The sequence below is a fragment of the Pleuronectes platessa genome, chromosome 22, assembly GCF_947347685.1.
Source record: "Pleuronectes platessa chromosome 22, fPlePla1.1, whole genome shotgun sequence".
NCBI classification, from domain to species: domain Eukaryota; kingdom Metazoa; phylum Chordata; class Actinopteri; order Pleuronectiformes; family Pleuronectidae; genus Pleuronectes; species Pleuronectes platessa.
This window is the reverse complement of record NC_070647.1, coordinates 17,618,687-17,643,837: the sequence shown is the minus strand read 5'-3', so window position 1 is coordinate 17,643,837 and position 25,151 is coordinate 17,618,687. Positions and strand designations below refer to the sequence as shown.

Genomic DNA, 25,151 nt, shown 5'->3' with positions numbered 1-25,151 from the left:
TTGGTCGTCGGCTTCACCTCAACTCTGCTGCTTCGTTTCTACATCATGGTTTTTATTATCAATATAAATTCTGCTCTTTTCCGATTTCCCACTTATTTACAAATAACTTACAAATAAATCATTTAATCCACATTTAGATCACAAAAAATAGGAAAATTTACATTTATTTGCATAAACATGTATTTAAAAGTCATAAAGTACCAACTCATATTTTAAAATAACAGTTTATATTCATTTGTAAGTTTCTCTACTGCCGGGCCGTGATTGGCTGTTTCCGTGAAAACGGGGATGGATGTTTGCGCTAAGGTATTCTTGGCCTACGCTGATTGGTCACAGGAACTCGAACACTTTCCTGATTGGTTCCGTCATATGTCAGTTAATACCGCTTGAGGGCGGAGCGACAAGCAGAATCTAAACAAAGGAGAAATCTAATTGGTCAGACGTGAGTTATGTGGGCGGGGCTTTAAGTTGTGGTAGGTGTAACCTGTGGATTCAGTCAAGTTAAAGAAACGTCATAGAGAGGGACCGGAAGTACGGAGTTAAAGGTAAAAATAAAAGCATGGAATATAAGATATAAAAACTGTCAACTGTTCTTTAACCTGACACACATTCATATACATATATCATGAATTATTTCCTGTAAACATCTATATTAAAACATATATATGAAGAATATGTTGTACAGTTTTGACTTTTTCTGTACTTTGTCCTGAGCTTGATTAATTTGTATTTGTGTTCATATTACTTTTAATTTTCTTTTTTAATTTATTCATTTAAAATGTAATGGTGTTGTATAGCTCTGTTATTATTGCTATTCTTAATATTGTTTGTGATTACTTATAATCAATATTATTGGTTATAGTAGGAATAGTTGTAGTATAAATAGTAGTAGTTATAGTAGTAGTTGTTGTTATTGAAGTTGTAGTTGTGGTATTTGTCATGTATTGAACCGTTGTGGCCTGAAAACGACGACTGAGACTTTTAATCTGAAATCAGTCACCGGAAACCTTAGTGTGTAAAATAGCTACTTGACATTAATGTCTCAAACAGCTGGAAAGGACGAATCACTTTATATTTGATCCAAAGGTTCGATTCCTAATGTTTTGAAATGATTGCTCATAGATATCTGTCACGTGCATCGATCCAGTGAAAGTGTGTGTGTTTCAAATGTGTATTTTGTGTCTCTGTGGGTGTGTGTGACTCCTCCCACACATTCCTGTGTGTCTGGGCTGAGAGGAGGAGGAGGAGGAGGAGGAGGAAGAGGAGGAAAGCGAGAATCTGAGGCTGCAGCTGTGGACGCGGAGACAGAACGAGATGATCAACAACAACAAGCAGAAGAAGAAGGAGCGTGACTCTGCTGCAGCTGCGACCCTCTGACTCTCAACATCTGTGTTTCATTCTCCTGCTGCTGCTCACACAACTTGTTGGGAAACTTTATTTCTCCCGGAGTGAGATCAGGAGTTTCCAGTTTGACCTGTTTACAGCAAAACTTCACTTCTTCTCCTTCTTCTTCTTCGTCTTCATCTGCTGTTGGAGGAGGAACGACCACATCCACCTGAGAGTGTGTGTGTGTGTGTGGAGGAACCATGGAGATCCTGGACAGCAGTGAGACCTTCCTGCACTGGGACAGGAACCTCAGCGAGCTGTCGGAGGCTGGAGACATCGACTCGGTGCTCTACACCAACGTGAGTTATCCACCGGGCTCCACTGGTTGATTGATGGATTGATTGACTGATTGATGGGTGGAAGAGGAAGGCGTGTGTGTGAGGGATCGATCTCCTGACTGGCTGTGGAAGATCTCACTCGTAGTGTGTGTGTTCAGAGTGCGAAGTGTGTGTTCAGATTGTGAAGTGTGTGTGTGTGGTGCCCGACTCTCCGCTCACAACCTGCACCTTGGGGTCCAGGATGCAAGTCAGACTGTATCTCACTCTAATGTCACTGCTCTCTCTCTCTCTTCTCTTCTCATTTAAACACATTTTATTTGACAGACATTTAAAGTTGTTGTACTCTTACTTAGTTTATAACTTATCTTATTACATAGAGAATATTTAAAGGTTTCATCAGGGAGGGTAAAACCTGAATGAAGTCAAATAAATGTTGAATATAACTAAACTGGTGGTCGCCACAAGTTCCCTGACATAGAGATAAAATGTTAAAGATGTGAACATATGGATTTTGATGCTCACTCAAATCTTGGGCTGCAAACAAAGATTAATTAAAAGTAATTATCAGTTTAATAAGAGTGAAAGCAGATTCAAAGTTTTCATTTTCCCAGGATTCGTCGAAGAGAAAACAAAGCAGCTTTATATGAAGATTTAAAACTTTTAGAAGTATTTCAGTCGAGGTCATATCTCAACAGAGGCTGCTGCATTGTATTTATACTTTTAATTTCACTGACATGCAGATTTTCAGATTTATAGAAATACAAAGAGAAAGATTTACTCTTCTTCAAGGTGAGAGTTTGCTCCTTTTCTCCAGTCAGGGTCTCGACTCACTTTGTGGGGGTTGGGCTCTGAAACAGTAAATATCAGCTTTGACTCCAGAGATCCCCCCCCCCCCCAGCCCCATGACGATTGGAGGTTTTCACATCTTTTAAAACATTTAGTGAAGACCCTGTTGAACTTCTCAAACTTGAGCAGGTACAGAAAACCATTGGAGTTCCTTCAAAATAAAAGACCCAGTGTGCTCTCAGATTCCAGGTTTATTTATAGGAGGGGGAGGGGGGGGCGGGGTGCAGATGAGAGCCTCCTGTTGTGTGACTGAACAGCTCCCAGTTCACTTAATAACACACACACACTTCATTTAAATCAAAATCTGGAATATTTATTGTTAATTTAATAGTATTTTGTGAGTTTTAATGAGACACGAGTTTGTCGAAGTCACTTTCTGTTCAAATATTTACCATCATTACTGTTAGTTGACTCAAATTGTGTGAGTGATGAACACACGTCCTGCAGCACGATCATCAGGTGAACTTGTCTTTGAGGAGAAGTTGACTCTGTGCAAAGAAAAGAAAAAGTCTCAGAGAAACGATTATAATAGATCATAAAGAAAAGTGCTGATTACAGGGGAAAGTGGAGCCTGAGGTCAAATCCCCAGCGTCTTCAAGTTGAAACCTATATTGAAAGGATTTTAAATTGCATGAAATTAGTTCCTTTGATTGTTTTCACTGTGCAGTGAAATAAAGCTGCAGATAAAGACGAGCGTTATTATCTGGAGTCGAAGTTCTTGAAGTTTGAGACGAGCTGCATCAGAAAACTCTGAGGAAGACGAGCTGGTCTTAAAAGCTGCAGAGAGGCAGAGCTGAACAAAGACGTCTTTATTTCCAGTGTTATTTGCATTAGATACTTTTCTTTACACTTATCTCCCCGGATCAGTTCAGGTGTCTCCGTACTTTTGTTTCTCCGACTTTTAAGGATACGACTGAAAGTGAATTTAGACTCAAAGGATTATTTAAAGAGATCTGTAAAGATGGAGCAAACAAAACTTTATTTTAACACAGGAAAAGTTTTAAAGACGGAACTTTAATAGACTTTCAGTTATGCAACTTGAAGTGTGTGTTGCAGCATATTTTGTGTCTCTGGGCCAAACTTGGGGCCAAGAGGATTGTGTGTGTGGGTCTGAGAGAGACACACAGTGTGTGTGAGTGGGACTTTGTGCACATATTGTGTGTATTTGTGTGTGTGTGTGTGGAGACGATGGGAGGAGAGGTTGGGTTTACAGGGAAAAATCCAGCTGGCCTGCAGGATGGTAATCAGACACCACAGAGGCTGACTGGGTCGGAGACTGAGACAGTGTGCGCGTGCACACACACACACACACACACACACACCACAAACACACAGACATACACACGCGCTCAGTGGCATTTCCCTCTCCTATGAAAAGCTGCAGACAGGTAAAGACTTGTGTGCAGCTGTGAACGTGGGTCCTTCAAACGAGTCCTCAGGCCACAGATTCTGTCAAATAGCATCAGACTGTATCTGCTCCGAGCTGCAGCTGCTCTCTGATCAGATTCAAGAGGAAACCGGGTTATTGTTATAACATGTTGGTCTCAAGATGGATGAATCATTTAGGAGCTCATTGGCCAAGAGGCTAAAACCCAAGATAAGTGTCCGAATAAACAGGAAGTGACTGGAGCTGCTGAGAGACGAGTTAAGAGCTGAAATGAAGTTCATGAAAGAGTCTGACTGATGTGGATCCACCTTATTCAGTTATTAGTTATTTACATTTATATAAGTACACATCGAATTCATCTTTGTCACGTCAAAACCGCAAGATGGCGAAACACCGATATTTTGGTTAATTGTTTGTGCAACAGGAGGAAGTAGAGACGCGTCGTCCATCTTTGTTTACAGTCGATGTTCTGTCTCTAACGTGGATCCAGGTGTTGTCCTCCAGAAGGAGACAAATATAAATCTGCTGCAGTCTTATCGTGCATCACATAAAGGACAGGTTGTGTGAGGAGGCCGCTCCAAGAGGCTCTTGTTAGCACAGTGGATATTCTATATATAGTAAAGCATGAATAGTGTGTGTTTGTGTGTCTGTGTGCGTGTGTGAAAGCCAACAGTGTTTGATTGAGGTGCAGCCCGAGGAACAGACTGTTGAGTCTTTGTGCGTCGTCCCCCGGCCGTGGGTTGGGTCTCTCTCTCTCTCTCTCTCTCTCTCTCTCTCTCCGGGGGTTTGTTGACCTGGGATTCCTCTAAACAATGTCGACCTTCTCCTCGCCTGCTTCTCCCATCAGCCGGCTCAGGCCCCGCCCACTAGCCGGGTTCAGGCCCCTCCCATCAATTCCTTCAGCTTTTATCATAATCAAGTTCCTCAGGTTTTAAAATAACTACTCAGCAGCAGCATCACAGTGAAGGTGGAGACGCGTCAGCTTCTTTTATTTCCACTCGACAGTGACAGACACAATCCCTCTGAGTGAGTGAGTCACAGATATTTAACATGTTTGTGTGTTTGACGTGTGGGACGACGTCGACAAAGGAGAATGTGAAATCATCAAAAACACACTTTCTTCATTTCTACATAAAGATCCAAACAGACAAAGATCTGCAGGAAGCTTTTAAAACAAGTTCCAGGAAGATATGGTTATATAAGTCAATCTATAGATAATATAGTTTCTTTGTGTGTAACACCTGAAGAAGATTAATGTCTAGATTGTGTCTCCAAATCACACAGCAATATGAAATGTGTATCCCTGTATATCCCTCATGTGAGAGGTGAACTGGATCATTCAGGAAACAGACACTGAGACAAACTCAAATTCCATCTTCCTGCACTTGCTCATACTTGCAACACGCCAGGCGACACATAGCGTGTTGCTCGGCACATGGCGTCCACACAGAGTCGTGCCTGCAGAGGAGAAGTGTGTGTTTGCTCTGCACATGCTCCAGGGCGTCGCAACTATGTGGCTGCTTACATAACACCCAGCAGCCTCGGCTCCATAAATCTAACTCCAGCTGTGGGTCGACGCTTTTATTCATAAACGCTGCGCATTCTGACACACATACACACACACACACACACACACACACACTGACACACACACGTGCAGCGCTGAGAGCAAACAGTCTGATTCCATGTGCTCACAGTGCAGAGCCTGTTCTCCGCTGGGGCAGGGCATCCTGCTCGCCGGTGGCCTCGCTCTGCCTCCGTCTGAATGGTCCGTGTGTCTGTGCTGTAACATGAGTGTCAGTGTGAAGGCCGAGACGGACACACAAACACACACACACACACACACAGACACACACATTCCAGTTTTATATTGAGGGCAGATCAACGATGACACACTTTCACAATCGCTCACATTTGATCAGCGGTCAAAGGTCAAAGTGTCTCCGTGGTTTGTATACACTGTTCACACAAGTTCCCAGTTGTACATATCACCTCGACCTGGTTTCTATCAGAGTGTGTGTGTGTGTGTGTGTCTGTGTGTGTGTGTGCGCGTGTGTGTGGTGATGAAACAAGTCGTCATTACTGCAGGTGTGGTGCCGGATCTTCAGGTTGCTCTGAAAGCCCTTTGTGTCACAGTGATTGACAAAGTGCTTTTGTAAAACTTGATATGAAAGAGGTGAGAAAACAAATGAGATGATCATATTTTCCACGTGTCTGTCAAAAATATGATTCTGTTCCATAACCGACCTGAAGCCGACTGACGCTCGGCAGCAGGTCAACGTAGAATCTCTTCAGCCAAAACTACATTTTTAAGGAAAAAGGAAAAAACCCATCCAGCAAGTTAACTGGTTGTCAAACTCCGCCCCCTCCGGCTTCAGGACATTTTCACACCCGGAAAAAAATCCAGAACCAGCTTCACGTGTTTGTTCCATAGTTTCCATTCTGTTACGTCTGGTTCCACATTGTTATTTAGGGACAAAAGAATTGAGTCTGATATACGTACATTACCTTAGATTGTCACAGAAGCGCAATGCATCATGGGATATGCTGGGTTGGAAAGGATCCACCTGCCTGTGATTGGTGCAGCTTGATTGAGTTTAGGGGCCGTTGGGACTTGGCGGAGGTTTGAACTCTATGATTTGATCTTAGTGATGATTTTTAAAAACGTTCTTATTCATATTTCTGCTCCAATGTCGTCTCATCTTCAAACTGGTTTTCGTGGTTTCCTCCTGTTTCCCTTTGATTCTCCAGTTTCATCTTGTGAATGACTTTGTAACCAGAGTTTGAAATGTGATATGTAGACTTTCTATTATGTTCTCTGGGAATAACTTGAACTAGGGTTAAATGTTGCATCTATTTGTTGAATGATTCAGATTCTTTTACTTTTGAAGTTGAGACCTTTCAATATATCCCGAAGTTCCTCTGCTCCAACTTGAACCCGGCCTTCATCTTCACATTCTTCCGTTCTTCTCCTGAGTTCTCCTCCATCCTGATGACATTAAAATATTTGGGCACATATTCCTCTCCCTACAATCGAATCCACCTTCCCCCACGTGAACCCTCTCAGCTTCAGAACCCGACGGCAGCCTTCACGTGGTCGGCACATGGTCGACCTCGGACACGTTTCTCTCCTTCTTCCAGTCTGATGCAACGTTTCTCCCGGCGCTGAAAGCTGGAAGCGGTCTCCTCTGTCAGCTCGCCGCGGGCCGGCCGCCATGTGAGGGCGAGTCCAAGGTAGCAATCAGAGAGAGAGAGAGGGATCATTATGGAAAATCCACAGGAGCCTTCGTTCTCTGAGGCAAAGCTAAATTTATCCGTCTGCCCCCTCTCTCTCTTTTCTTGATACTGTCTCATCGCCCCCCCCCCCCCCGTCTTTGGTTAAGGCTCCATAAAAGGTTTCAAATTATGGTGTGTGTGTGTGTGTGTCTGTGTTTGTGTGTGTCTGTGGTTAGCAGGGAGTGGGTTTAACACACGGCTCAGTGGTTAAAAGACGTTCAGCCCAAAAATGAGCCTGGAAGCAGTTTTATATAGAAGTAGTCTGGAATCCAGCACACGACCACTCTCTCTGTTCTTTCTCTCTTTCTTTCTGTTCATTCTCTCTTCCTCTCTTTCTTTTATTCTCTCTTTCTTTCTTTTCCGCTCTTTCCTGTCGTCTGATTCTTTCTTTCCTTCCTCGTCCTGCAGCAGTCTGAAGTTTGAAGGATGAGTTTTCAGTTTGTTCCACCTCAGGTATAAACCAGGATTCTCTCTCTCAGACTTTGTAAAGTTGCAGATTCTACAGAACCGGACTCGGCGCCGTCGCAGCACGAGCTCCATCGCCTCAGCGTCTGAAACATGAAAGAGCCTGAAGCCTGTAAACCGATGATTAAACAGCGAGCAGGCTGTACTTCTGATGTTTGCCTTCACAGATCTCGCAGTTAAACATCCTGGGTCAGAAACCTCCTCATCCGTCGTCTAGTTAACCTTTCACCCCCCCACCACACCCCCCCCCCCCCCCGCGCCTCTCTCCTGCAGGCTGAGCCGGGACGAGTTGGCTCTCGTGTCAAATACCAGAGACATCGCTTGGTTTTCCCAAAGAAACAGCTTCTTAACCTCAGAGTTGTTCCTCCCCCCCCCTTTCTTTTTCCTACTCTATGTTTTTATTCAACCCTTCAGGACTTGATTCCTTTTTTCCCTTAAAAAATTCCACATGAATTCTTTTCTCAAACTCAATAAACCTGCGTCAGACTGTAACTGACAGTCGGGACGGGTTCCTGAAATTCTCCGGAGGTTCTGCATGTGAGGAGTTAAACGTCTGAGTCGGTTGCTCCAGGTTCTTCCTGCAACTTTGTAACTCAAGATATTTGTTTTCTTCAGGCTCAGTCGGACATGAACTGGAGTCTTTCTCTCACTCTGATGTCTGTGTTCTCCGGAGAATGTCAGGAGATTATCTGGAGTTCAGTGCAGGTCTGAGATCAGCTAAGTGGCGTCAACCTCAATAACTCACAGGAGCAGTCAGCTGGTGAAGATGCTGACATGAACAATTAAAACTTTGAATTGTTCTTATGTAATTTAACATTCCATAGCATCACACCTTTCTCCTTCGTGAACTGGTTCATTCCTACAGACCACTCTCTCCATCCGTGCACGTGTGTGTGTGTGTGTGTGTGTGTGTGTGTGTGTGTGACGTGTTCAGGATAAACAAAGACATTCCTCTGCCTGGCAACCGGCCGCCTCACACTGCTCCCATCATAACACCGGCGGCGCCCAAACAAGTTTCACCAAGTGGTCGCCTTTCCCGAGGATTAATAACCTCACTGTGGGGAGCCCAGCCAGACCCGGACTGACCCGGTTGTTTTACCCAGCATGCAGCAGGAGGTGGACGGAGGAATCCTGTCATGGAAACAGAACTTGAGTCATCGGGACAACCAGAGAGAAGTTAATCCTGCAGGAAACAAACTTGTAAAACACAGGAAGGGACTTGATCAACTTGTCTTTTCAGTCAGATTAGATTCAAATAAATCCCCCGAGTGTTCTCAGTCTCAGAGAGTTCGAATCTCAGGCGACTCTCATTGAGTTGAGTCGATGGAAGCGATGGAGAGTCGGTGCAAAGGAGGAAACAGGAAATGTTTGTGTTGACGGGAAAAAATCGAGAGATACAAAAGGAAAAGTTAAAACTGTGAGAAGAGGTTTGACGGAGTTCAGTTGTTCAGCTGGAAGTGTGTGTGTGTCTGTGTGTGTTTGTACTTGATGACTGGTCACTGTTACACCGGAGGCATTGAAAGAATTATGTGTGTTTGTGAAAGTGTGTGTTTGAGTGTGTGTGTGTGTTGACCCAGTTTCTAAGTACACACACAGGACGAGAGCTGGATTAGAGGGAGAGAGAGAGACGTAGAAAGTCAGTTGTTAGTTTCATGGTGTTTTACACTTGAAGGCGTTTTCCTGTAAACAAACAAAATATACATTTCAAGTCACATCGTTTAAAACTGAACTCCACGAAAGAACCAAACCCAACAAGATCTTTAAAAGACTAAATCAGCTCGTGGAACCCTAGTAAAGAATATTATTTAAAAAACACATCCATGTTGTCTCATAAAGAAAAGCTCCAGTGTGGAACCTTATGTGAGGCCTGTTTTCTACTGGTCAATAAAACCACTAACACCCAGTAACATCTGGCTTCTGTCGCTCACAGGTTTTCATCGGCTCCGATCGGCAGCGATAGAAAAAACACACACGTTAATTCCTTCTGCTTTATTTTGAACTCCTGGGCGTTGTCGTGTAAACAGTCACGAAACCTTTGTGTACTTTTAGTGGAGGGGAAGTTTTTTAGAAAAGACCGGATATTTACACTGGAGCTGTGTCTTGTTAATGTATATAAAACATATATTTATATTTAAACTAGCAGGGTTTTCCTCATGCAGGTATTAAAACGGCCTGAATGTCCAAACCTCTGTCTGGTGAAGTCTTTCATAACATCTGGAGGGTCAGTGTGTGGGAAGAGTGGGGGTTGTGCTCAGTGATAGGTCGGTGTGACAGACTGGAAAGAGTGTGTTACTGTGTGTGTGCATGTGTGTGTTTGTGTGTGTATTTGGGAAGCTCCATGGGGCAGAGGGGGGGGGGGGAGCAGGATGGGATTCTACTTGAGGAAGGACCCAAAGGGAGAGAAGGAGACGTTGTTTCCAGTTGATCTGTTGTGCGTCTGTTATTCTTTATCGTCTGTGGCCACTTCTGCTCATCACACACACACACATGAACACACATGAACACACACATGAACACACACCAACACGTGCACTGTCATATCTGCACCGCGGCCTTCGGATAACAACATAGTTCTGAACTTTGTCTCCGTGAACTCTCTGCTTCCTTTTTAAAAACACACGTTTCCTGTCGTCAACTCACACGTTTTAAACTTTCATGAAACTTTAGACGATTAAAGTTGTTGAATCTTCGTGATGGATCAGCTGTGATTTCTGTCGGCCTGTGGGCGGAGACTCCCCGGCCCAGCTGGAGGTCACGCCTCCTCTTTATCTCTCTCACATCCTGTTGTTTACATCCGTTAACCATCTCTCCACCTCCGCCAATTCTCTGTTTGCAGAACAGATTCAAATGGGTCAACACATTGACACAGATGTTGTGTTTTTGTGTATTCAGGAGCTTCCAATTGGATTTATTTTACAGCCTTTTGACTCGTCCGTCCTTTTTACCCAAGATGCACCTCTGCCTGCGTCGTCTTTCTGACCTTTGACCCACGTCAAAGGAGAAAAGCGGCCCTGAGGCAGAGGCCCTTCATAAAAGTAATGATGTCCTTTAAGCAGCTCAATCAGGAAACAACATGTTTTTTGGTGAGAGGAAATAATGAGGAAAATGTTTCCTACTTTAATAATTGACTCATTGTTAAACTTAAAACTTCCTCGTTCCGGCCTCTGAATCTTTGGTCTTTATAGCAAACTGAATATTTGGGGGATTTTAACTTTATATGGTCAAAAACAACTTGAAGATAACAACGATGATAATACACTTTATTAATAAAGTACCATTTAGAACACAGTCACATATTTCTTTCTTGTGAGTCCATGAATGTTTGCTGGACAGTTTGTCGGTGTCGAGGACAAAGTGTCCCTCACACCAACATGTCGGAAACCGTGAGACGTTGTCCAACATGCATGAGGTCATCATGAGAGTGAACAGGACGTGTGTGTGTGTGTGTGTGTGTGTGTGTGTGTGAACGAGTGGCACAACGACAAACCACAGACCTCAGAGGGTTTCTGATATCGTAGGTCTTATCTGGTGTGTGTGTGTCTGTGTGTGTGTGTGTGTGTGTGTGTGTGTGTGTGTGTGTGTGTGTGTGTGTGTGTGTGTGTGTGTGTGTGTGTGTGCGTGTGCGTGTGTGTGTTTGTGTTCAGTCTGGACAGTGTCGCAGCTCTAACACGATGCAGTTCTGTGTGTGTTCATTTCTGATGAACAAACTCCTAAACCTCACAAACCTCCTCATGTTTGTGTTTCCCCTCTCGTGTGTGTATCCACGGCTGTTCGTTCCTACACACAGACACACAAACACACAATTCGTCTGGTTGACATCATCTCTTCCATAGTGTCTCATCGCAGCCATGAGCCTTCTCCCTCCTCTGACTCACTGACACTCGGCCAAATAAGTGATCTCGCCTCACAAGAACGCTCTCGCTCCAGTAAAGGACGAGAGCCGGTTCTCACCAGGACGAGAGCTCGACCCCCCCCCCGCCCCCCCGTGACCCAGATCCATCAACCGTCCGGACAGGAAGTGAGAGAGCAGCCCGAGAAAGTTCAGATAACAACGCACGAGAGGGAAGAAGCAAAGAATCTCCTCAGACAACGGAATCCTGAACTTATATCAGAGAGAATATCAAATAATATCATCAATCAAATCAAACTACATGTTAAAAAAGGATTAATGAGTTATGAAAGATTCAAACGTTAATAAAACAAGACAGTACAAATATTAGGACAAGACATCGGACAATAACTTGTTTCATTTTGGGATTCAGGATTGTTTTGATCACTTTTCACCAATTTAACAATTTAACCAATAATTCATGGCCTTTGATTTTTAACAATCCGACGTTTAGGGAACTGATTTCTATTATTGAGTAAAATCCTGCTGCCGTGTTAAACACACAAACATCAGTGTTGTGTTGTGTGCCACCGTCCCAGCTGCTCAAACCCTAGTTTCCTGTGTTTGTGTTGCGAGTTCGAATCCCTGCCGCTCTGCAGATACAGTATCTACACGTGTACTCTGAGTGTGAACACAGCTCACACACATTGTTAGCATTCCTCGCTGCACTTTGTCGTACGGCCGCTGAACAATGACAACACAGTCACACCAGAGGCACAAATATGCAAATGGCTCTTTATCCTGGAGGCTTGTGGGAGTTCGGTGGGAACCTTGAGGAACTGGATTCTACAAGAATCTCCGAAATACCTCCGAGCAAGGCATTTCACAAACAAGGCCGAGGTTCAGCACCCGGCTGATAACCAGCTGTAAAGAAGGAGGAGATGATAATATGAAGATAAGATTAACAACGTGGATTATTGAAATTTACCTTAATTAATGAGTTATCTACCTATCTATCTATATCAAACCCAATGACTTCTCAATCTTTGCTTTGGGCTTATTAGAAACTGAAAATAGACTCAGAGTTTATCTTTCATATTTGACAACTTCATAACATTTACAAACACAGATTTGCAGGCTGATAAAGAAGTTACTGATAATGATGATGATGTCACAGTTTATATAACGAGAAGAAATTAGCAACACAAACATTTAAATATTAAAAAACATCAACAGGAACAGAATTCAGTAAATGATTCCATGAACTGAGGTAACACCAAAGTAAAAAAAAATAAATGGGTTGAGTCGTGACATTTACACTGAGTGAGTGAGTGAGTGAGTGAGTGAGTGAGTGTGTGTGTGTGTGTGTGTTTGTTTGTTTGCCTTTTTTATTAGTGTGTTTGCAGTTTGTGCGTCATCGATCCAGGGCAAGGTACACACATGAATACACACACACACACACACACACCCACACACACTCTCATGATGACCTTTAGGCCTGTGTGTGTCTAGTGGTGTGTGTCTAGTGGTGTGTGTGTGTAGGTCTGTGTGTATGTGTGTGTATGTGTGTGTGCTGCCGGACTTTCTCACATCTGGTCTGTCTTTCCAGGGGGGGGGGGGGGGGGGGCGGTGTTACATCATCACACTCTCCCCTTCGGCTCCTCAGTAAACTTCTGCTCATTAGAACAGACACATCCTCCTCCGGTGGAATTACAGACCTGACAGGACGTCCCACTCTCACACCTCGTTCGGCTGCTAACTACTGACCCACACAGCTGCTAACTACTGACCCACACAGCTGCTAACTACTGACCCACACAGCTGCTAACTACTGACCCACACGTCTGTCCAGGCTCTTATTAACAAGTCCACCAGAGCTGCTTTATTGAGGTTTGGTTTAGATTTCTGCATCTTGAAGAATTCCCTCTCTCCTCTGTCTTCATACCTGAATTAGAACCTCACAATCTGGCCTCTCAGGGACCTTCTCTGTTTGGTTCTAAGCCCCTCAGGGGGAAACTGTTATTGAGAAAGAGCAGCTCCCCCAGTGGAGCCAGTGACCCACTGTTTGTTTAACCCAGTTCCAGTTTAAACTCCCAGTTTCCCCTGTTCGCCTCCTTTAGTTCCGCAGCTGGAGAGTGTTACGTTACAGCCGCTAAATAACACGTCACTGTTGGGCTGCAGAGACAAAGAGGGTTCTGTTGTGTGTCTGTGTGTGTGTCTGTGTGTGTGTGTGATGAGTTACACCCAGTCAGGGACTTGCAGGTCGGCCGAGTTGCCCTTTAATCGCATTTTCTTCACTTTTCTAACACACTCACGCTCGACCACAACCGCACACTCTGCACAAACGACAGGCAGCACATAGAACCTCCCTGTGTGTCTCTGGAGTGTCTCGGTTCTCCTGCAGCCGGACCAACAACACAACGACAACACAACTACAACCAAACGACAACCTCCCTGTGTCCTCCTGCTATTTATCTGAGTCCACACTCAGGAGGGTTTTACTGGAGACAGGCGGTGGAGAGCAAAGTGGTGTCAAAGGTCACGCAAACCAGATCCTAACCCACAAAACGTCCCTTATTTTTAACCGTGGTTTCTGTGTGTAATTACTCGTCCCTTTCCAAAACGACGCCCTCTCTCTCTTTTCTCTTTTCTCTTTTCTCTTTCCTCCGGGTTAGTTTCCTCTTTGTGAGCTTGACCCAGAGTCTCAGTTTCCTTCATTCTCCTGAGGCCGGGTGATATAAAACAACATCCTGACATTTAAAAACCACTAAATACTCAAATCTTTGCTTTAGCTATAGACAAGGGAATCATTTGATATTTGATTCAACCTGTATTTTATTTATTGGAGCTTAATTTAGAATCATAATCATCATCAGAGCAGCAGAACCATACATTTGTTTTTGGAGGTTTTACAAATATCAACAACAGTTTGATGGAAGAGATTGGTTTTCGGTAGCTGTGGAGATTTAGCTGTTACCAGGAGACGCTCTGAAGGGGGGGTGGGGGGGGGGGGGGAGTATCTTTCCATGATGTGCGGGGGGGGGGGGGGGGGGGCTCGTGCACGTTCACTCAGATCCACCAACTGATTCATCACGACCGCTGGAGGAGAAACGTTTAAATATTTGTCCTCCTCTCTTCCGCTGAGCAGATTCACGGTGTGCTGTCAGTGTTTGCATTACACACACACACACACACACACACACACACACACACACACACACACACACACACACACACACACACACACACACACACACAGGCACAGACACACACACTCCCCCCAACAGAGGCCTGAAATCGGGCCATATAGGGGAACATAAAGCAAGAGTGTGTTGTGTGTCTGTGAGGTGAAGAGGTCATTTTACCTTGTGTGCGTGTGTGTGTCTGTGCGTGTGTCTGTGTGTGTGTGTGTGTCGCTAAGTGAAAAGGCTGCAGTCAAGTCTTCTCTTTCTCCGTCTGTAATCGAAGCCACATGTCGGGCCGTCCTCCTCCTCCCGTTTCCTCCCGTCCTCCATCTTGATTTCACTCTCACTTCTTCCATCCCTCCGTCCTCTTCCCTCTTTTATTCTCTTAAACGGCAGAAACTCCTCTTTTACTTCCATCTGTGTCTAATTTAAATGATTTAGCTCCTTCTCATTGGCCGAGCCCGGACTCAGAGTTTTCTGCCTGGTAACTCGAGTTACATCAGAAGTTCTCTCACAGCGAGTTCAAGCGAGGACGCGACTGGAAACACAAGAACTTTAAATTTGCTGATTTCACAAGAGATTCACACATTTGTAAGAAAAGATTTATGATCCCTCTGTGGAAGAATCTGTGTGAATGTTTTCAAATAACACGATACCCATAAAAAACCTTTTTTACATATGGAGGAGAACATGATTCAAATCTTATTTTCAACAAATGAGATGAATATAAAGTATGAAAACATGTGTTACATGTTAAAACTGATCAAAAGTATCTGTGAGTTTATCCCATGGACTGTTTTTAAAAGATGGACAATATTATATACTTTTTATTTTATATTAATAGTGCATATTATCAACATATTCTGCATTTTTCATTGGATTTTTTGTTTTTATTCTCTGGTCGACCTCAAACTACACTAATGAGAACTGATTCAGTTTATTGATCAATCGTTTTGAGGCCTTATCAATTATTGTAATTGGGGAAAAATGTTAACTGCAGCTTTATAATAATAAATCTTAAATAACAGTCACAGTCAAGACTTGATGATTGATGATTTGTCCAGTGCCGAGTAATTAGAGGCTTTAAACACGAGTTTCCTGTTGGAAGATCCAGCTGTTTAACACACACACACACACACATACACACACACACACACACACACACACACACACACACACACACACACACACACACACACACACACACACTCTCACATACACACACACACACACACACAACTGTGTACGGTGTGTTATCAACACATCAGCACCTTGGTTATGCTTTACTTGCTTTTTGTTTATTCTAGTCACAACACCTGAACACAGAGACATACACACACACACACACATTCAGACACACACACACAAGCAGACTCACACACAGAGGAATGCAGAAGAAGGAATGTGATGAAGGAGAAGGAGATGCTGGGGGTTGGGGGGGGGGGGATTGACAACAGAAGAGGATTATGGGAGGAGGACTCATCTGTAAACGTCTGGGTGTGTTTTGTAAAAGTGTCACCACACTGAGAACCACACACACACACACACACACACACACACACACACACACACACACACACACACACACACACACACACACACACGTTGATTGATGGGGGGATGAGACAGTTTTACTGCTCTCTGATTGGTTGCTTTGCGGTTCCCATGGGGCAGAGCAGGGAAACTTCAAGGGAAGACTCTGTGTCTCTAATGAGAGACCAGGGGACAGACTAACTACAGGACCTGTGGTAGTTTCATATAATTATGGACCCGTCTCCTCCTGCTCGTGGTCTCGTCTCTGTCAGGATCAAACTCATATTTCCGTCTGTTTATAGAATATTTTCTTCCCCCCCCCCACAGCACTTCTCTGAGCTGCTGGACGACCTGTCACATGACGCCCTGCTGGGTCAGCTCCTCAGCGACCCCTTCCTGTCCGGGGGGCGGGGCGGCGTGGAGGACATGGAGGGCGACGAGGACGACAGCGACCTGTCCCCGTCCTCACCCCTGCCCCCCCACATCACAGCCGAGCACAGCTACTCGCTCTGTGGGGACAGTCGGCCGCAATCGCCCCTGTCGCACCTGACCGGCGAGCAAGGCAGCGAAGCAGGTGAGACCCAGAGTCGTACTCACTCAAGGTGGGGGGGGGGTGTCTGCTGATATGTTCAAACTCCATATTGACGTGTTCTGTCCTTCAGAATCAGACGGGGACTCGGCTGATTGGCCCATGGAGCAGGACGAGGCCATGGACGCCATGGACGCCATGGACGGCCTCCTGTGTGAGCCTCCCTCCCTGCTCCCCAGCCTCTCCCTGGCCTCCAGCGTGGGGCCCAAAGCAACCGAGGGCCCCGCTGCGGCCCCTGCTGCCGCCGCTCCTGCTGCCGCCACCGCCGCCGCCGCCCCCCCGGCTCAGGCCACAGCCAGCAGCCACAACCAGAGCAAGAGCATCAAGGTGAGAGACCACAGACTCCTGATGGAAACAAACTGATGTGTTTACTTTTCCTTGTTTCTCACCTCATCCCTTCTTCTCTGGGTTGCAGATCAAAGAGGAGAGCGTCGTCCCTCAGATCAAACTCGAGCCTCATGAAGTCGATCAGTTCCTCAACTTCTCCCCCAAAGGTCAGAATCTCTCTCATTCCTCCTGAGCTGCGAGGACCCCTGCTGGCCATTTGTTCACATGCCTCACATCCAAGTAGAGATCAAGTGTTCAACTCCTACAAGTAAAAGTAGTAGAGAGACAAAATTAGAAACCATATGGAATATTCCCATTGCAGTAAACAAAGATTTTTTAATTTTAAAAAGAGAAAATACAAGTTTAATTTTTAGGACTAGATTTAGTGGGAAGAGTTTTTCTTTTCTCACGATGCTCCAGAAGCTTTTGTGTTTATCGAACATATATTTGCAAAATATTTCCAAAATTCAATATTCAAGCTTCTTAACGATCTTTATATTATTGAATCTAATATTTAAATACTGGTTCTTTCACCCAGATGAAATCTAACTTCTGCTTTCTCCGTCTCTCAGGACTGGAGTCCCTGCAGATGCCTCCCACTCCTCCCAGTTCCCACGGCAGTGACTCTGAGGGCAGCCAGAGCCCCGGCCACGCTCCGCCCGGCCTCTCCTGCCCCAGTTCCCCCAGCAGCCCCTCTCCGTCCCAGTCCAGCCCCAAGGTGGCGCCGCGGGCCGCCTCCTCCCTGTCCAACTCCCCCCTGCTCACCGCCGCTCATGTAAGCACTGACACACTTTACGTAGAAGTACCACACGTCTAGAAGCCGGAGTTCAGGTTCGATTCTCTTGTTTGACGTATTTAATTTGTGCCTTTGATTCCTGTGTGTAGAAGCTGCAGGGCTCAGGGCCGCTGATCCTGACGGAGGAGGAGCGCCGGACGCTGGTGGCTGAAGGTTACCCCGTCCCCACCAAACTGCCGCTCACCAAATCAGAGGAGAAGGCGGTGAAGAAGATCCGCAGGAAAATCAAGAATAAGGTACAAATTACAGTCTGGACTCATTTATCAGCTAATAGTATTCAATACATGTTTATTAAAACACCTCATCTTGAATATCATTTGAGTTATTCATTATTCAGATGCACAAATATATTCCTGATATTGTAGGTTATCAGTGTACAAACCTTATCAGAGCATTTCACACTGATAAATCTAAAGATATTGTTCAGACATATTTCTATTTGTCTTTCTGCTTTGTTTTCAAAGCGTGAGGGAAAAATAAACCTTATTAAACATCAGTCTCTTGAACATCTGGATTTGTTTTCCTGGTTGAATTTTATTTCCTCAAACACATAAACATAAACAAACCGCTGTGATCGTTTCTGCAATAATTCCACCAGATAATTCAATAATTCCAACAGACCAGCACCGTGACATATTTGCATATTCCACATAAATGCACTATTGTTTTATTTTCTCTTCAGCTGTTTATATATATATATATATTTAGATATATATATACTTTATTTCTAATTTGAATTTTGATATTTTATTTTATTCTATTTTATACTATTTCTATTTTATTTTATAGGTTGTAATTACTTGAGCATTGCTAGAAGAGAGCCTGTGACTCAAGCATTTCACTGCCAGCGACTGCTTAATGTTACTGTTGTGCATTTGATAATAAAAAAATCTTGAATCTTGAATCTTGAATCTTCTCTAATTCGATTCCTTCGTCTTCTCTCCGTCAGATCTCCGCTCAGGAGAGTCGCAGGAAGAAGAAGGAGTACATGGACGCGCTGGAGAAGAAGTGAGTCCCGGTTTTGTTCTTCTTCATCCTTTCATCAAAGTGAATGATGAAGACTTGAAGCACCTTTATGACTGTGTCTGTATTATATGTACAGTCTATGGTCTGCAGGAACAAACTGAATCACTCAGACTCTAGATATCGACTCCTTGAGCGTGTTGAGTCCTGAGTTGGTTTGTTTATTGCAGAATTAAACTAAATGTATTGATAAGTTCACCTTCATTCTCTGTAGCTTCCTGTAGACTGAAAAGAAAAAGAGAAAATGTGTCACCTGCATTAAATAAAACAGCAATAAACAGAGAAGTCAGTTGTTATAAAGTAATGTGAGTGGACACTGACCTTGCAGTACTCCTGTCTGACCACAGGGTGGAGAACTGCTCCAACGAAAACAACGAGCTGCGCATGAAAGTGGAATCTCTGGAGTGTACGAACAAGTAAGAGCACGTGACACGAGCACAGATGATTACAGATGTTTACAGATGTTTACAGATGTTTACAGATGTTTACAGATGTTTGACTCAGTCTCAAAGCTTCAGCACGTTCAGGTTTTTGTTTTTATGAAACACAGGAAAACAATGAACCTGAATCTTATTGTTCCAAAGCTTCTCTCAGCTGCAGCCATAAATAAACATGAGGCTATTCATGTAAAATACTCAAAATGTGTATGTGTGTGTGTGTTTGTGTGTGTGTGTGTGTGTTATACTCAGTGAGTGTGTTAAGTGCATCTGACTCGACTAGGACGCAGCTGTTTTCACTCTTGTTTGCGCTCAGTGGTTAAAGTGGTCTTCACTGTCACTGTTGAAAAGTTAAATGAACCAGTTGTGTGTTCGTGAGTGTGTGTGTGTGCTTGTGTGTGTCCGTGCGTGTGTAATGAAAATAAAGCCTCAGTGGAGAATCTGACTGATGCTGAGTAAGAGACATTAACACTGAACAGACACCAGTGATGTTTATTTTTAAACAAACATTTCAATTATGTATACATATTGAATTCTTATGATAGATTGTGATGCAAAAAAGTTCCAGGTTGAATTTGTTTGGGTCTTTGTTGCTTATTTGCTGTAAAGTTGTGTTACATCAAATTGCTTCATCATAGATCTTCTCCTGTAGGAGGCTGAAATCTCTCTTTAGACAAAACTGATAAATGCAGAGTAAATAACGAAGAGAAAGAAATGCACGTACTGTATGTGACCAGTGTGTTATGTTGTGTGTATCTAATGTATGTGTGTGTTTGTGTGTGTGTCCTCCAGGTCTCTGCTGCAGCAGCTGCAGTCTCTGCAGGCGCTGGTGGCCGGCAAAGTCCACAAGTCCTGCAGGATAGCTGGCACCCAGACATCATCGTGTTTAATGGTACTATACAGCGTGTGTGTGTGTGTGTGAGATGATGTTGTGTGAGTCATTGTGTATTTACCTCCTCTCTTTCTCTCTGTGCAGGTGGTGGTTTTGTGTTTCTCTCTGTTTCTGGGGAGTTTTTACCCCGGGAGTCTGACCCCCTGCTCCACCATCACTGAAACAGGCCTGGCCTCAAAGCAGCTGTCAGTCCAAGAGTCGTACACAGCGACAGGTGGGTGCACACAAACTACACACACATCATAACACAGTTCTAAACTTAGGATATGAGAGAGTGTGATAACCCTATGCAATAAAATCAGATAAAGGGACTAAACATGTTCCCTGAGCGTCTCTTCTAACTTTGGTGAATGGTTTATCTCCAAAGTTCAGCAGGAAACTTTACAAACTGTTGCTTTAATTGAAAACATCTGGAATACAAGAATGAAAAAAACACTTATTTTAATAAAACATTGACACTGAATATAACCTCAATATATATCTGTTTGCCTACATGTTCTCATATCTGTGTTCCTGGTAACCAAAGCACCATGCATTATTGGAAGTGGACACACACACACACACAGACACACACACACACACACACACACACACACACACACTGAGAGTTTAAACCGACCCGTCCTGCTGTTTCAATTGTAATGAATCATTAGTTCCCAGCTGTAAAACTGTGGAGGTCCATTAGAACATCAGCAATAATCAGATTCCACCTACAGAGCAGCAATAACAGCCACAGAGACTGATTAGAGGAGCTGACCTTTCACTGCATCCTCTCCACTACCTCCCACACACACACACACACACACACACACAGACACACACACACACACACACACACACACACACACACACACACACACACACACTTTTATAATAGAAACCAGATACAATTTTCTTAAAAATCAAATCCAGTGTCCTGTCCCATCCTGCCCACACACACAAACAGACACACACACACACACACACACACACACACACACACACACACACACAAACACACATACACACGTACACACACACACACACACTATGGGCTGAACTGTTTTTGAAATATGAGATAATAACATGTGGTGCTATACTATTATATATATAAGCATGTGTGGGACGTTGTGTACTTTAGTGTGAGAGTGTGGGGTTTGTGTAGTCGACTGGTGCCACTGGGTGTGTTCAGACTAAATACTTTTAACCATAAACTGTAAATAAAGATGGACGACACGTCTCCACTTCCTCCAACTGAGCAAAAGTGAAGCCGAAATATCTCAGATACCACGTGAACAACTTTAACTTTTTAGTTTGGTCCATGTCCCAAGTACTAACATGGATCTGTACTGCAGCCAGCCACCAGGGGGCGATCCAGATGCTTTGGCTTCACTTTTGGAAGCTGTCATGTCGTCCATCTTTATTTAAAGTCTAATATTCTAACACTTGATTATAAATGTACTCTCAAATTTAATCATAACCAATAAAAACATTATAATTAATGAAAAAAATCGTTCTAACTCTTTCAGTGAAGTCGAGGAATCTGTTGTCGACCTTCGAGGACGAGCAGCCACACCTCCTCGGCCTCGGCGGCGAATATCCCGACCAATGGGAGGACACGCCGGCCGTGGTCATGGCAGCGTGGCGTCACTCGGAGCAGCAGAAGATCGGGGCGGAGCCTGTGAGGGCGGAGACACACCCACCTTTCATGAGTAAAAACAACGACACGCAGACGCCGACAAACGTGCTGCTGGACCTGCACAGGTAAACACACACAGATACACACACACAGTGACACAACAGCACAACACAGGCAGATCAGGGGATTTAATATGTGATTATGATAAATTAGATTAATCCTGTTTACTCATGGTTTTTGTTGTCTAGTGTGAACACAACAAGGACTGAGCAATAACACAAAACCTGTTTTCCAAATCTAACAGCATGTTTTAATCTCTGTGATCATCTTCCTCCTCTTTGTGGTCTTTTGTGTGTCCTTGTCATCATTTTTCGTCTATGTGGTAATTTGTTCATTTCTCTTTGGTCATTCTTGTCTCTTTGTGGTCTTTGTGTGTCCTTGTCATCATTATTTCTGTCTCTGTTGTCGTTTTTCTTCTGTTTGTAGACTTTTTTTGTCTTTTTGTGGACATGTTTTTGTTTCTCTCAGATCATGTTCGTCTCTTTGTCGTCTCTCTTTGTCCTTGTCGTCATTACTTTGTGTGTTTTTGTCTCTTTGTCGTCTTTCTTTGTCTCTTTTTCATCTTTTTGAGTCATTCTCCGTCTCTGTGGTCTCGTGTGACTCATCTCTGTCTCTGATCCATTTCACGTTGTGCTCATTTGATTGTAATTTCCCTGTCGTTCAGACCCTGACCCCCACACCACTGATCCAGATGTTCATTACAGATGTGATGACGTCATCTCACCTCTTGGCTTTTTGTCAGGTCTCTGGAGCAGCAGCTGACGCACGAGAGCCGCAGCAAAGTGGTCGAACTGGAGCGAACGGTCAACGAGACCTCCTGAGGTCGACGCCCCCTCGCCCCCCCCCCCCACCGACCTTTGACCCCCTTCCCCCCATCTGGAGCATGGTTCAGTGTCCTGGAGCAAACCTCATACAGTAGCTGTTCCCACTGCTGATTATTTAAGGTCATTTATGTTTTCAGCCATCTCTGTTCAATCAGATACACTGTAGTATAGACAGGGGGAGGGGGAGGGGGAGGGGGGGGGGCACTGGTTGCCTTCCGTCGTGAAGTAAAAGTTGCACTGAATAGTTTTTAACATGAGTCAGTTTTATTCGTCCTAATTGACCCGACACGAAAAAACGCTGTTAAATTCAGATTGAAATTCGAAAACGATCCAAATGTAGTGCGACATTCATTCCAATGGAACGAGAGCTAAAGACGACAGGTGAGGCTTTTCAACAGGACACTGACGAGGACCTCTGTATTTATAGAAACCTTTTTTTTTTTTTCTAGTTTTAATATTAAATGTTTTTTAATTCTATTCCGTACAGTTCATCGCATTTTGATACGTTTATTGTGTTTTACGATTTATTCTATTTTGCTATTTTATATTTTGTCCGTATTCCTTCGGCTGACTCGAGACTTAGCTCGGGGCTCCTGCGCTTATTTGAAAAAAATCTGAGACGTTGTGAAATGTTTGGTGGAATGAAAAAGTGTTTTGATTTGAATGCAGCTGGAGATCGAATGTCATATCACACCTATTAGCGTCATTATATATTGGGGGTGTGTACAGATGTTACAGAGGTTTGGAAAAAGAAACGGTGGATTGTTGATTCCAGAGACGGGGTCAATATTTGAGACTTTTCTTTCTGTACATATTCTTTTAGTTCTGGTCATGAAATGCATTTTAAAGAGCCACATGTTTCAAGTAGCAAACTTCATCTTAAAAAAACGCATCGGGAGACATTTTGGGAATACGTTTATTTTGCTTTTTGATGCAGACACGACTCTTATTTATCTGTTAATTCCTGAGCCGTATCTATTTTGAAAGACTTCCTGTGATTCGGACAGAGCCACGCTCGTTGTTTCCAGATTCTCCTCCAGCTTTGTGCCAGAGGAATCGAACCTCTCACTGAAAGCAAACTAAACCGTTTCCCAACATGTCGAACTTTAAAACTGTTGAACTTTAAAAGAAGTTTTAAGATGAAGCCACAGATTCTTCCTCCTGCGCTCACCTCGCTCGGCCTCTTATCCTCGCTTTGCACACTATCAGCTCCAAGACCCTTTATCTGCTCTTTTTTTAAAGCATTTACCAAAAACATATTTCTGCCCAGAAATAAATTTAAAAAAAATCTATTTTTGTAAATATGAGTTGTTAATAAATAAGAAAGTCTAAATGTGTCTGGGATGTGCAGTTGAAAACCAACGTTTGATTCATTCTGTCGTGATCCTGAGACGCCCGAGCTTCAGTTTGACTTGTTTCTGGGTTTTAGTTGGATCCTCTGATGATAGCAGGTCATCGTGGCTCTTATCTGTTCTTATTACGTGTTTTACAGACGTGTTGTCATGTGTGTTACAGACCAAACCAGACATGTTATACAAATGTAGTAATATCCAGCATCCTGTGTCTGTAGTTTGAGCTGAATCTCATTCCTCACTCTGTAGAAAACACAAGATGAGATGTTGGTTTCATATTTGAAATGTTCTCGACCTGCTCCCTCCTGTTTAGAGCGTTTTTCAAAAGTCAGATTTCATTTCTGTGTTGCTTCTGTGTCGAGCCCACGTGACTCACAGGCTTTCTGTCTTTTTTGCATTCAAACGAATAAAGTATTTTCCGTAGTAAAAGCAGAGACTTCCTCTTCCTGTGTGTGTTCTGTTCATGTTGGATTGTTGATGGAGTTTTGAAATTTTAAGTTTTGACTTGGGCCACGACCCATGAGCTTGTCTGTCTGTCGGAAATCAGTTTAAGAGTTTTTACATAATCCTGCTGACAAACAAACAGACATGACTTGACATTAAGGTAAAAAATGAAATAAGAATTGAGTAATTTAGTCTTTTTAATGATGGATTCATATTTCTGTTGGATTAATGCTTATGCTAATGGTCTTATTGTCCAATTATCAATTAACAACAATATTGTTTCTTTAATTTTTTTTAAATGCTGGTTAAAAGACTAATATATAGAGAGTTAGAGAAACTTCTGTAGCTGTAAATTGGTAATTGGACAAATAAAGCATGAATATGAGCATTAACAGAAGGCTAAACCAGAAGGTTTTTTTGAATGGAATGAGTTATTTAATAAATAAAAAAATGTAAATGCCGGTTGAAAAACAAAAATTAATACGTATAAAAACTGAAAAAGCTTCTTTCAGTGAACGACCATAATTTGTTGTTTGCTTCAAAGCATTTTTCTCACAAGTTGAAATTAAGTTAAGGCCAAAGTGCATTAGGCCGGAGTCTCATG

The 25,151-nt window shown here is 43.5% G+C and overlaps 1 protein-coding gene across 1 annotated transcript; it reads left to right on the top strand.

Moving 5' to 3' along the window:
* Positions 1 to 1,028: 1,028 nt before the first annotated feature.
* creb3l2 (cAMP responsive element binding protein 3-like 2) lies at positions 1,029 to 24,535 on the top strand. The gene is made up of 12 exons (XM_053415246.1): positions 1,029 to 1,685; positions 16,513 to 16,759; positions 16,848 to 17,101; positions 17,190 to 17,268; positions 17,674 to 17,876; positions 17,987 to 18,133; positions 18,847 to 18,905; positions 19,268 to 19,336; positions 20,150 to 20,249; positions 20,334 to 20,463; positions 21,758 to 21,992; positions 22,670 to 24,535. Exons 1-12 carry the CDS (start codon positions 1,587 to 1,589, stop codon positions 22,746 to 22,748), a joined length of 1,701 nt encoding a protein of 566 aa, XP_053271221.1. The 5' UTR covers positions 1,029 to 1,586; the 3' UTR covers positions 22,749 to 24,535.
* Positions 24,536 to 25,151: the final 616 nt, after the last annotated feature.

Coding starts and splice junctions, on each gene's coding strand:
- creb3l2 (XM_053415246.1), top strand. CDS start 1,587: ATGGAGATCCTGGACAGCAGTGAGACCTTCCTGCACTGGGACAGGAAC. Junction 16,760..16,847: donor CGAGCAAGGCAGCGAAGCAG/GTGAGACCCAGA, acceptor TCTGTCCTTCAG/AATCAGACGGGGACTCGGCT. Junction 18,906..19,267: donor ATGGACGCGCTGGAGAAGAA/GTGAGTCCCGGT, acceptor GTCTGACCACAG/GGTGGAGAACTGCTCCAACG.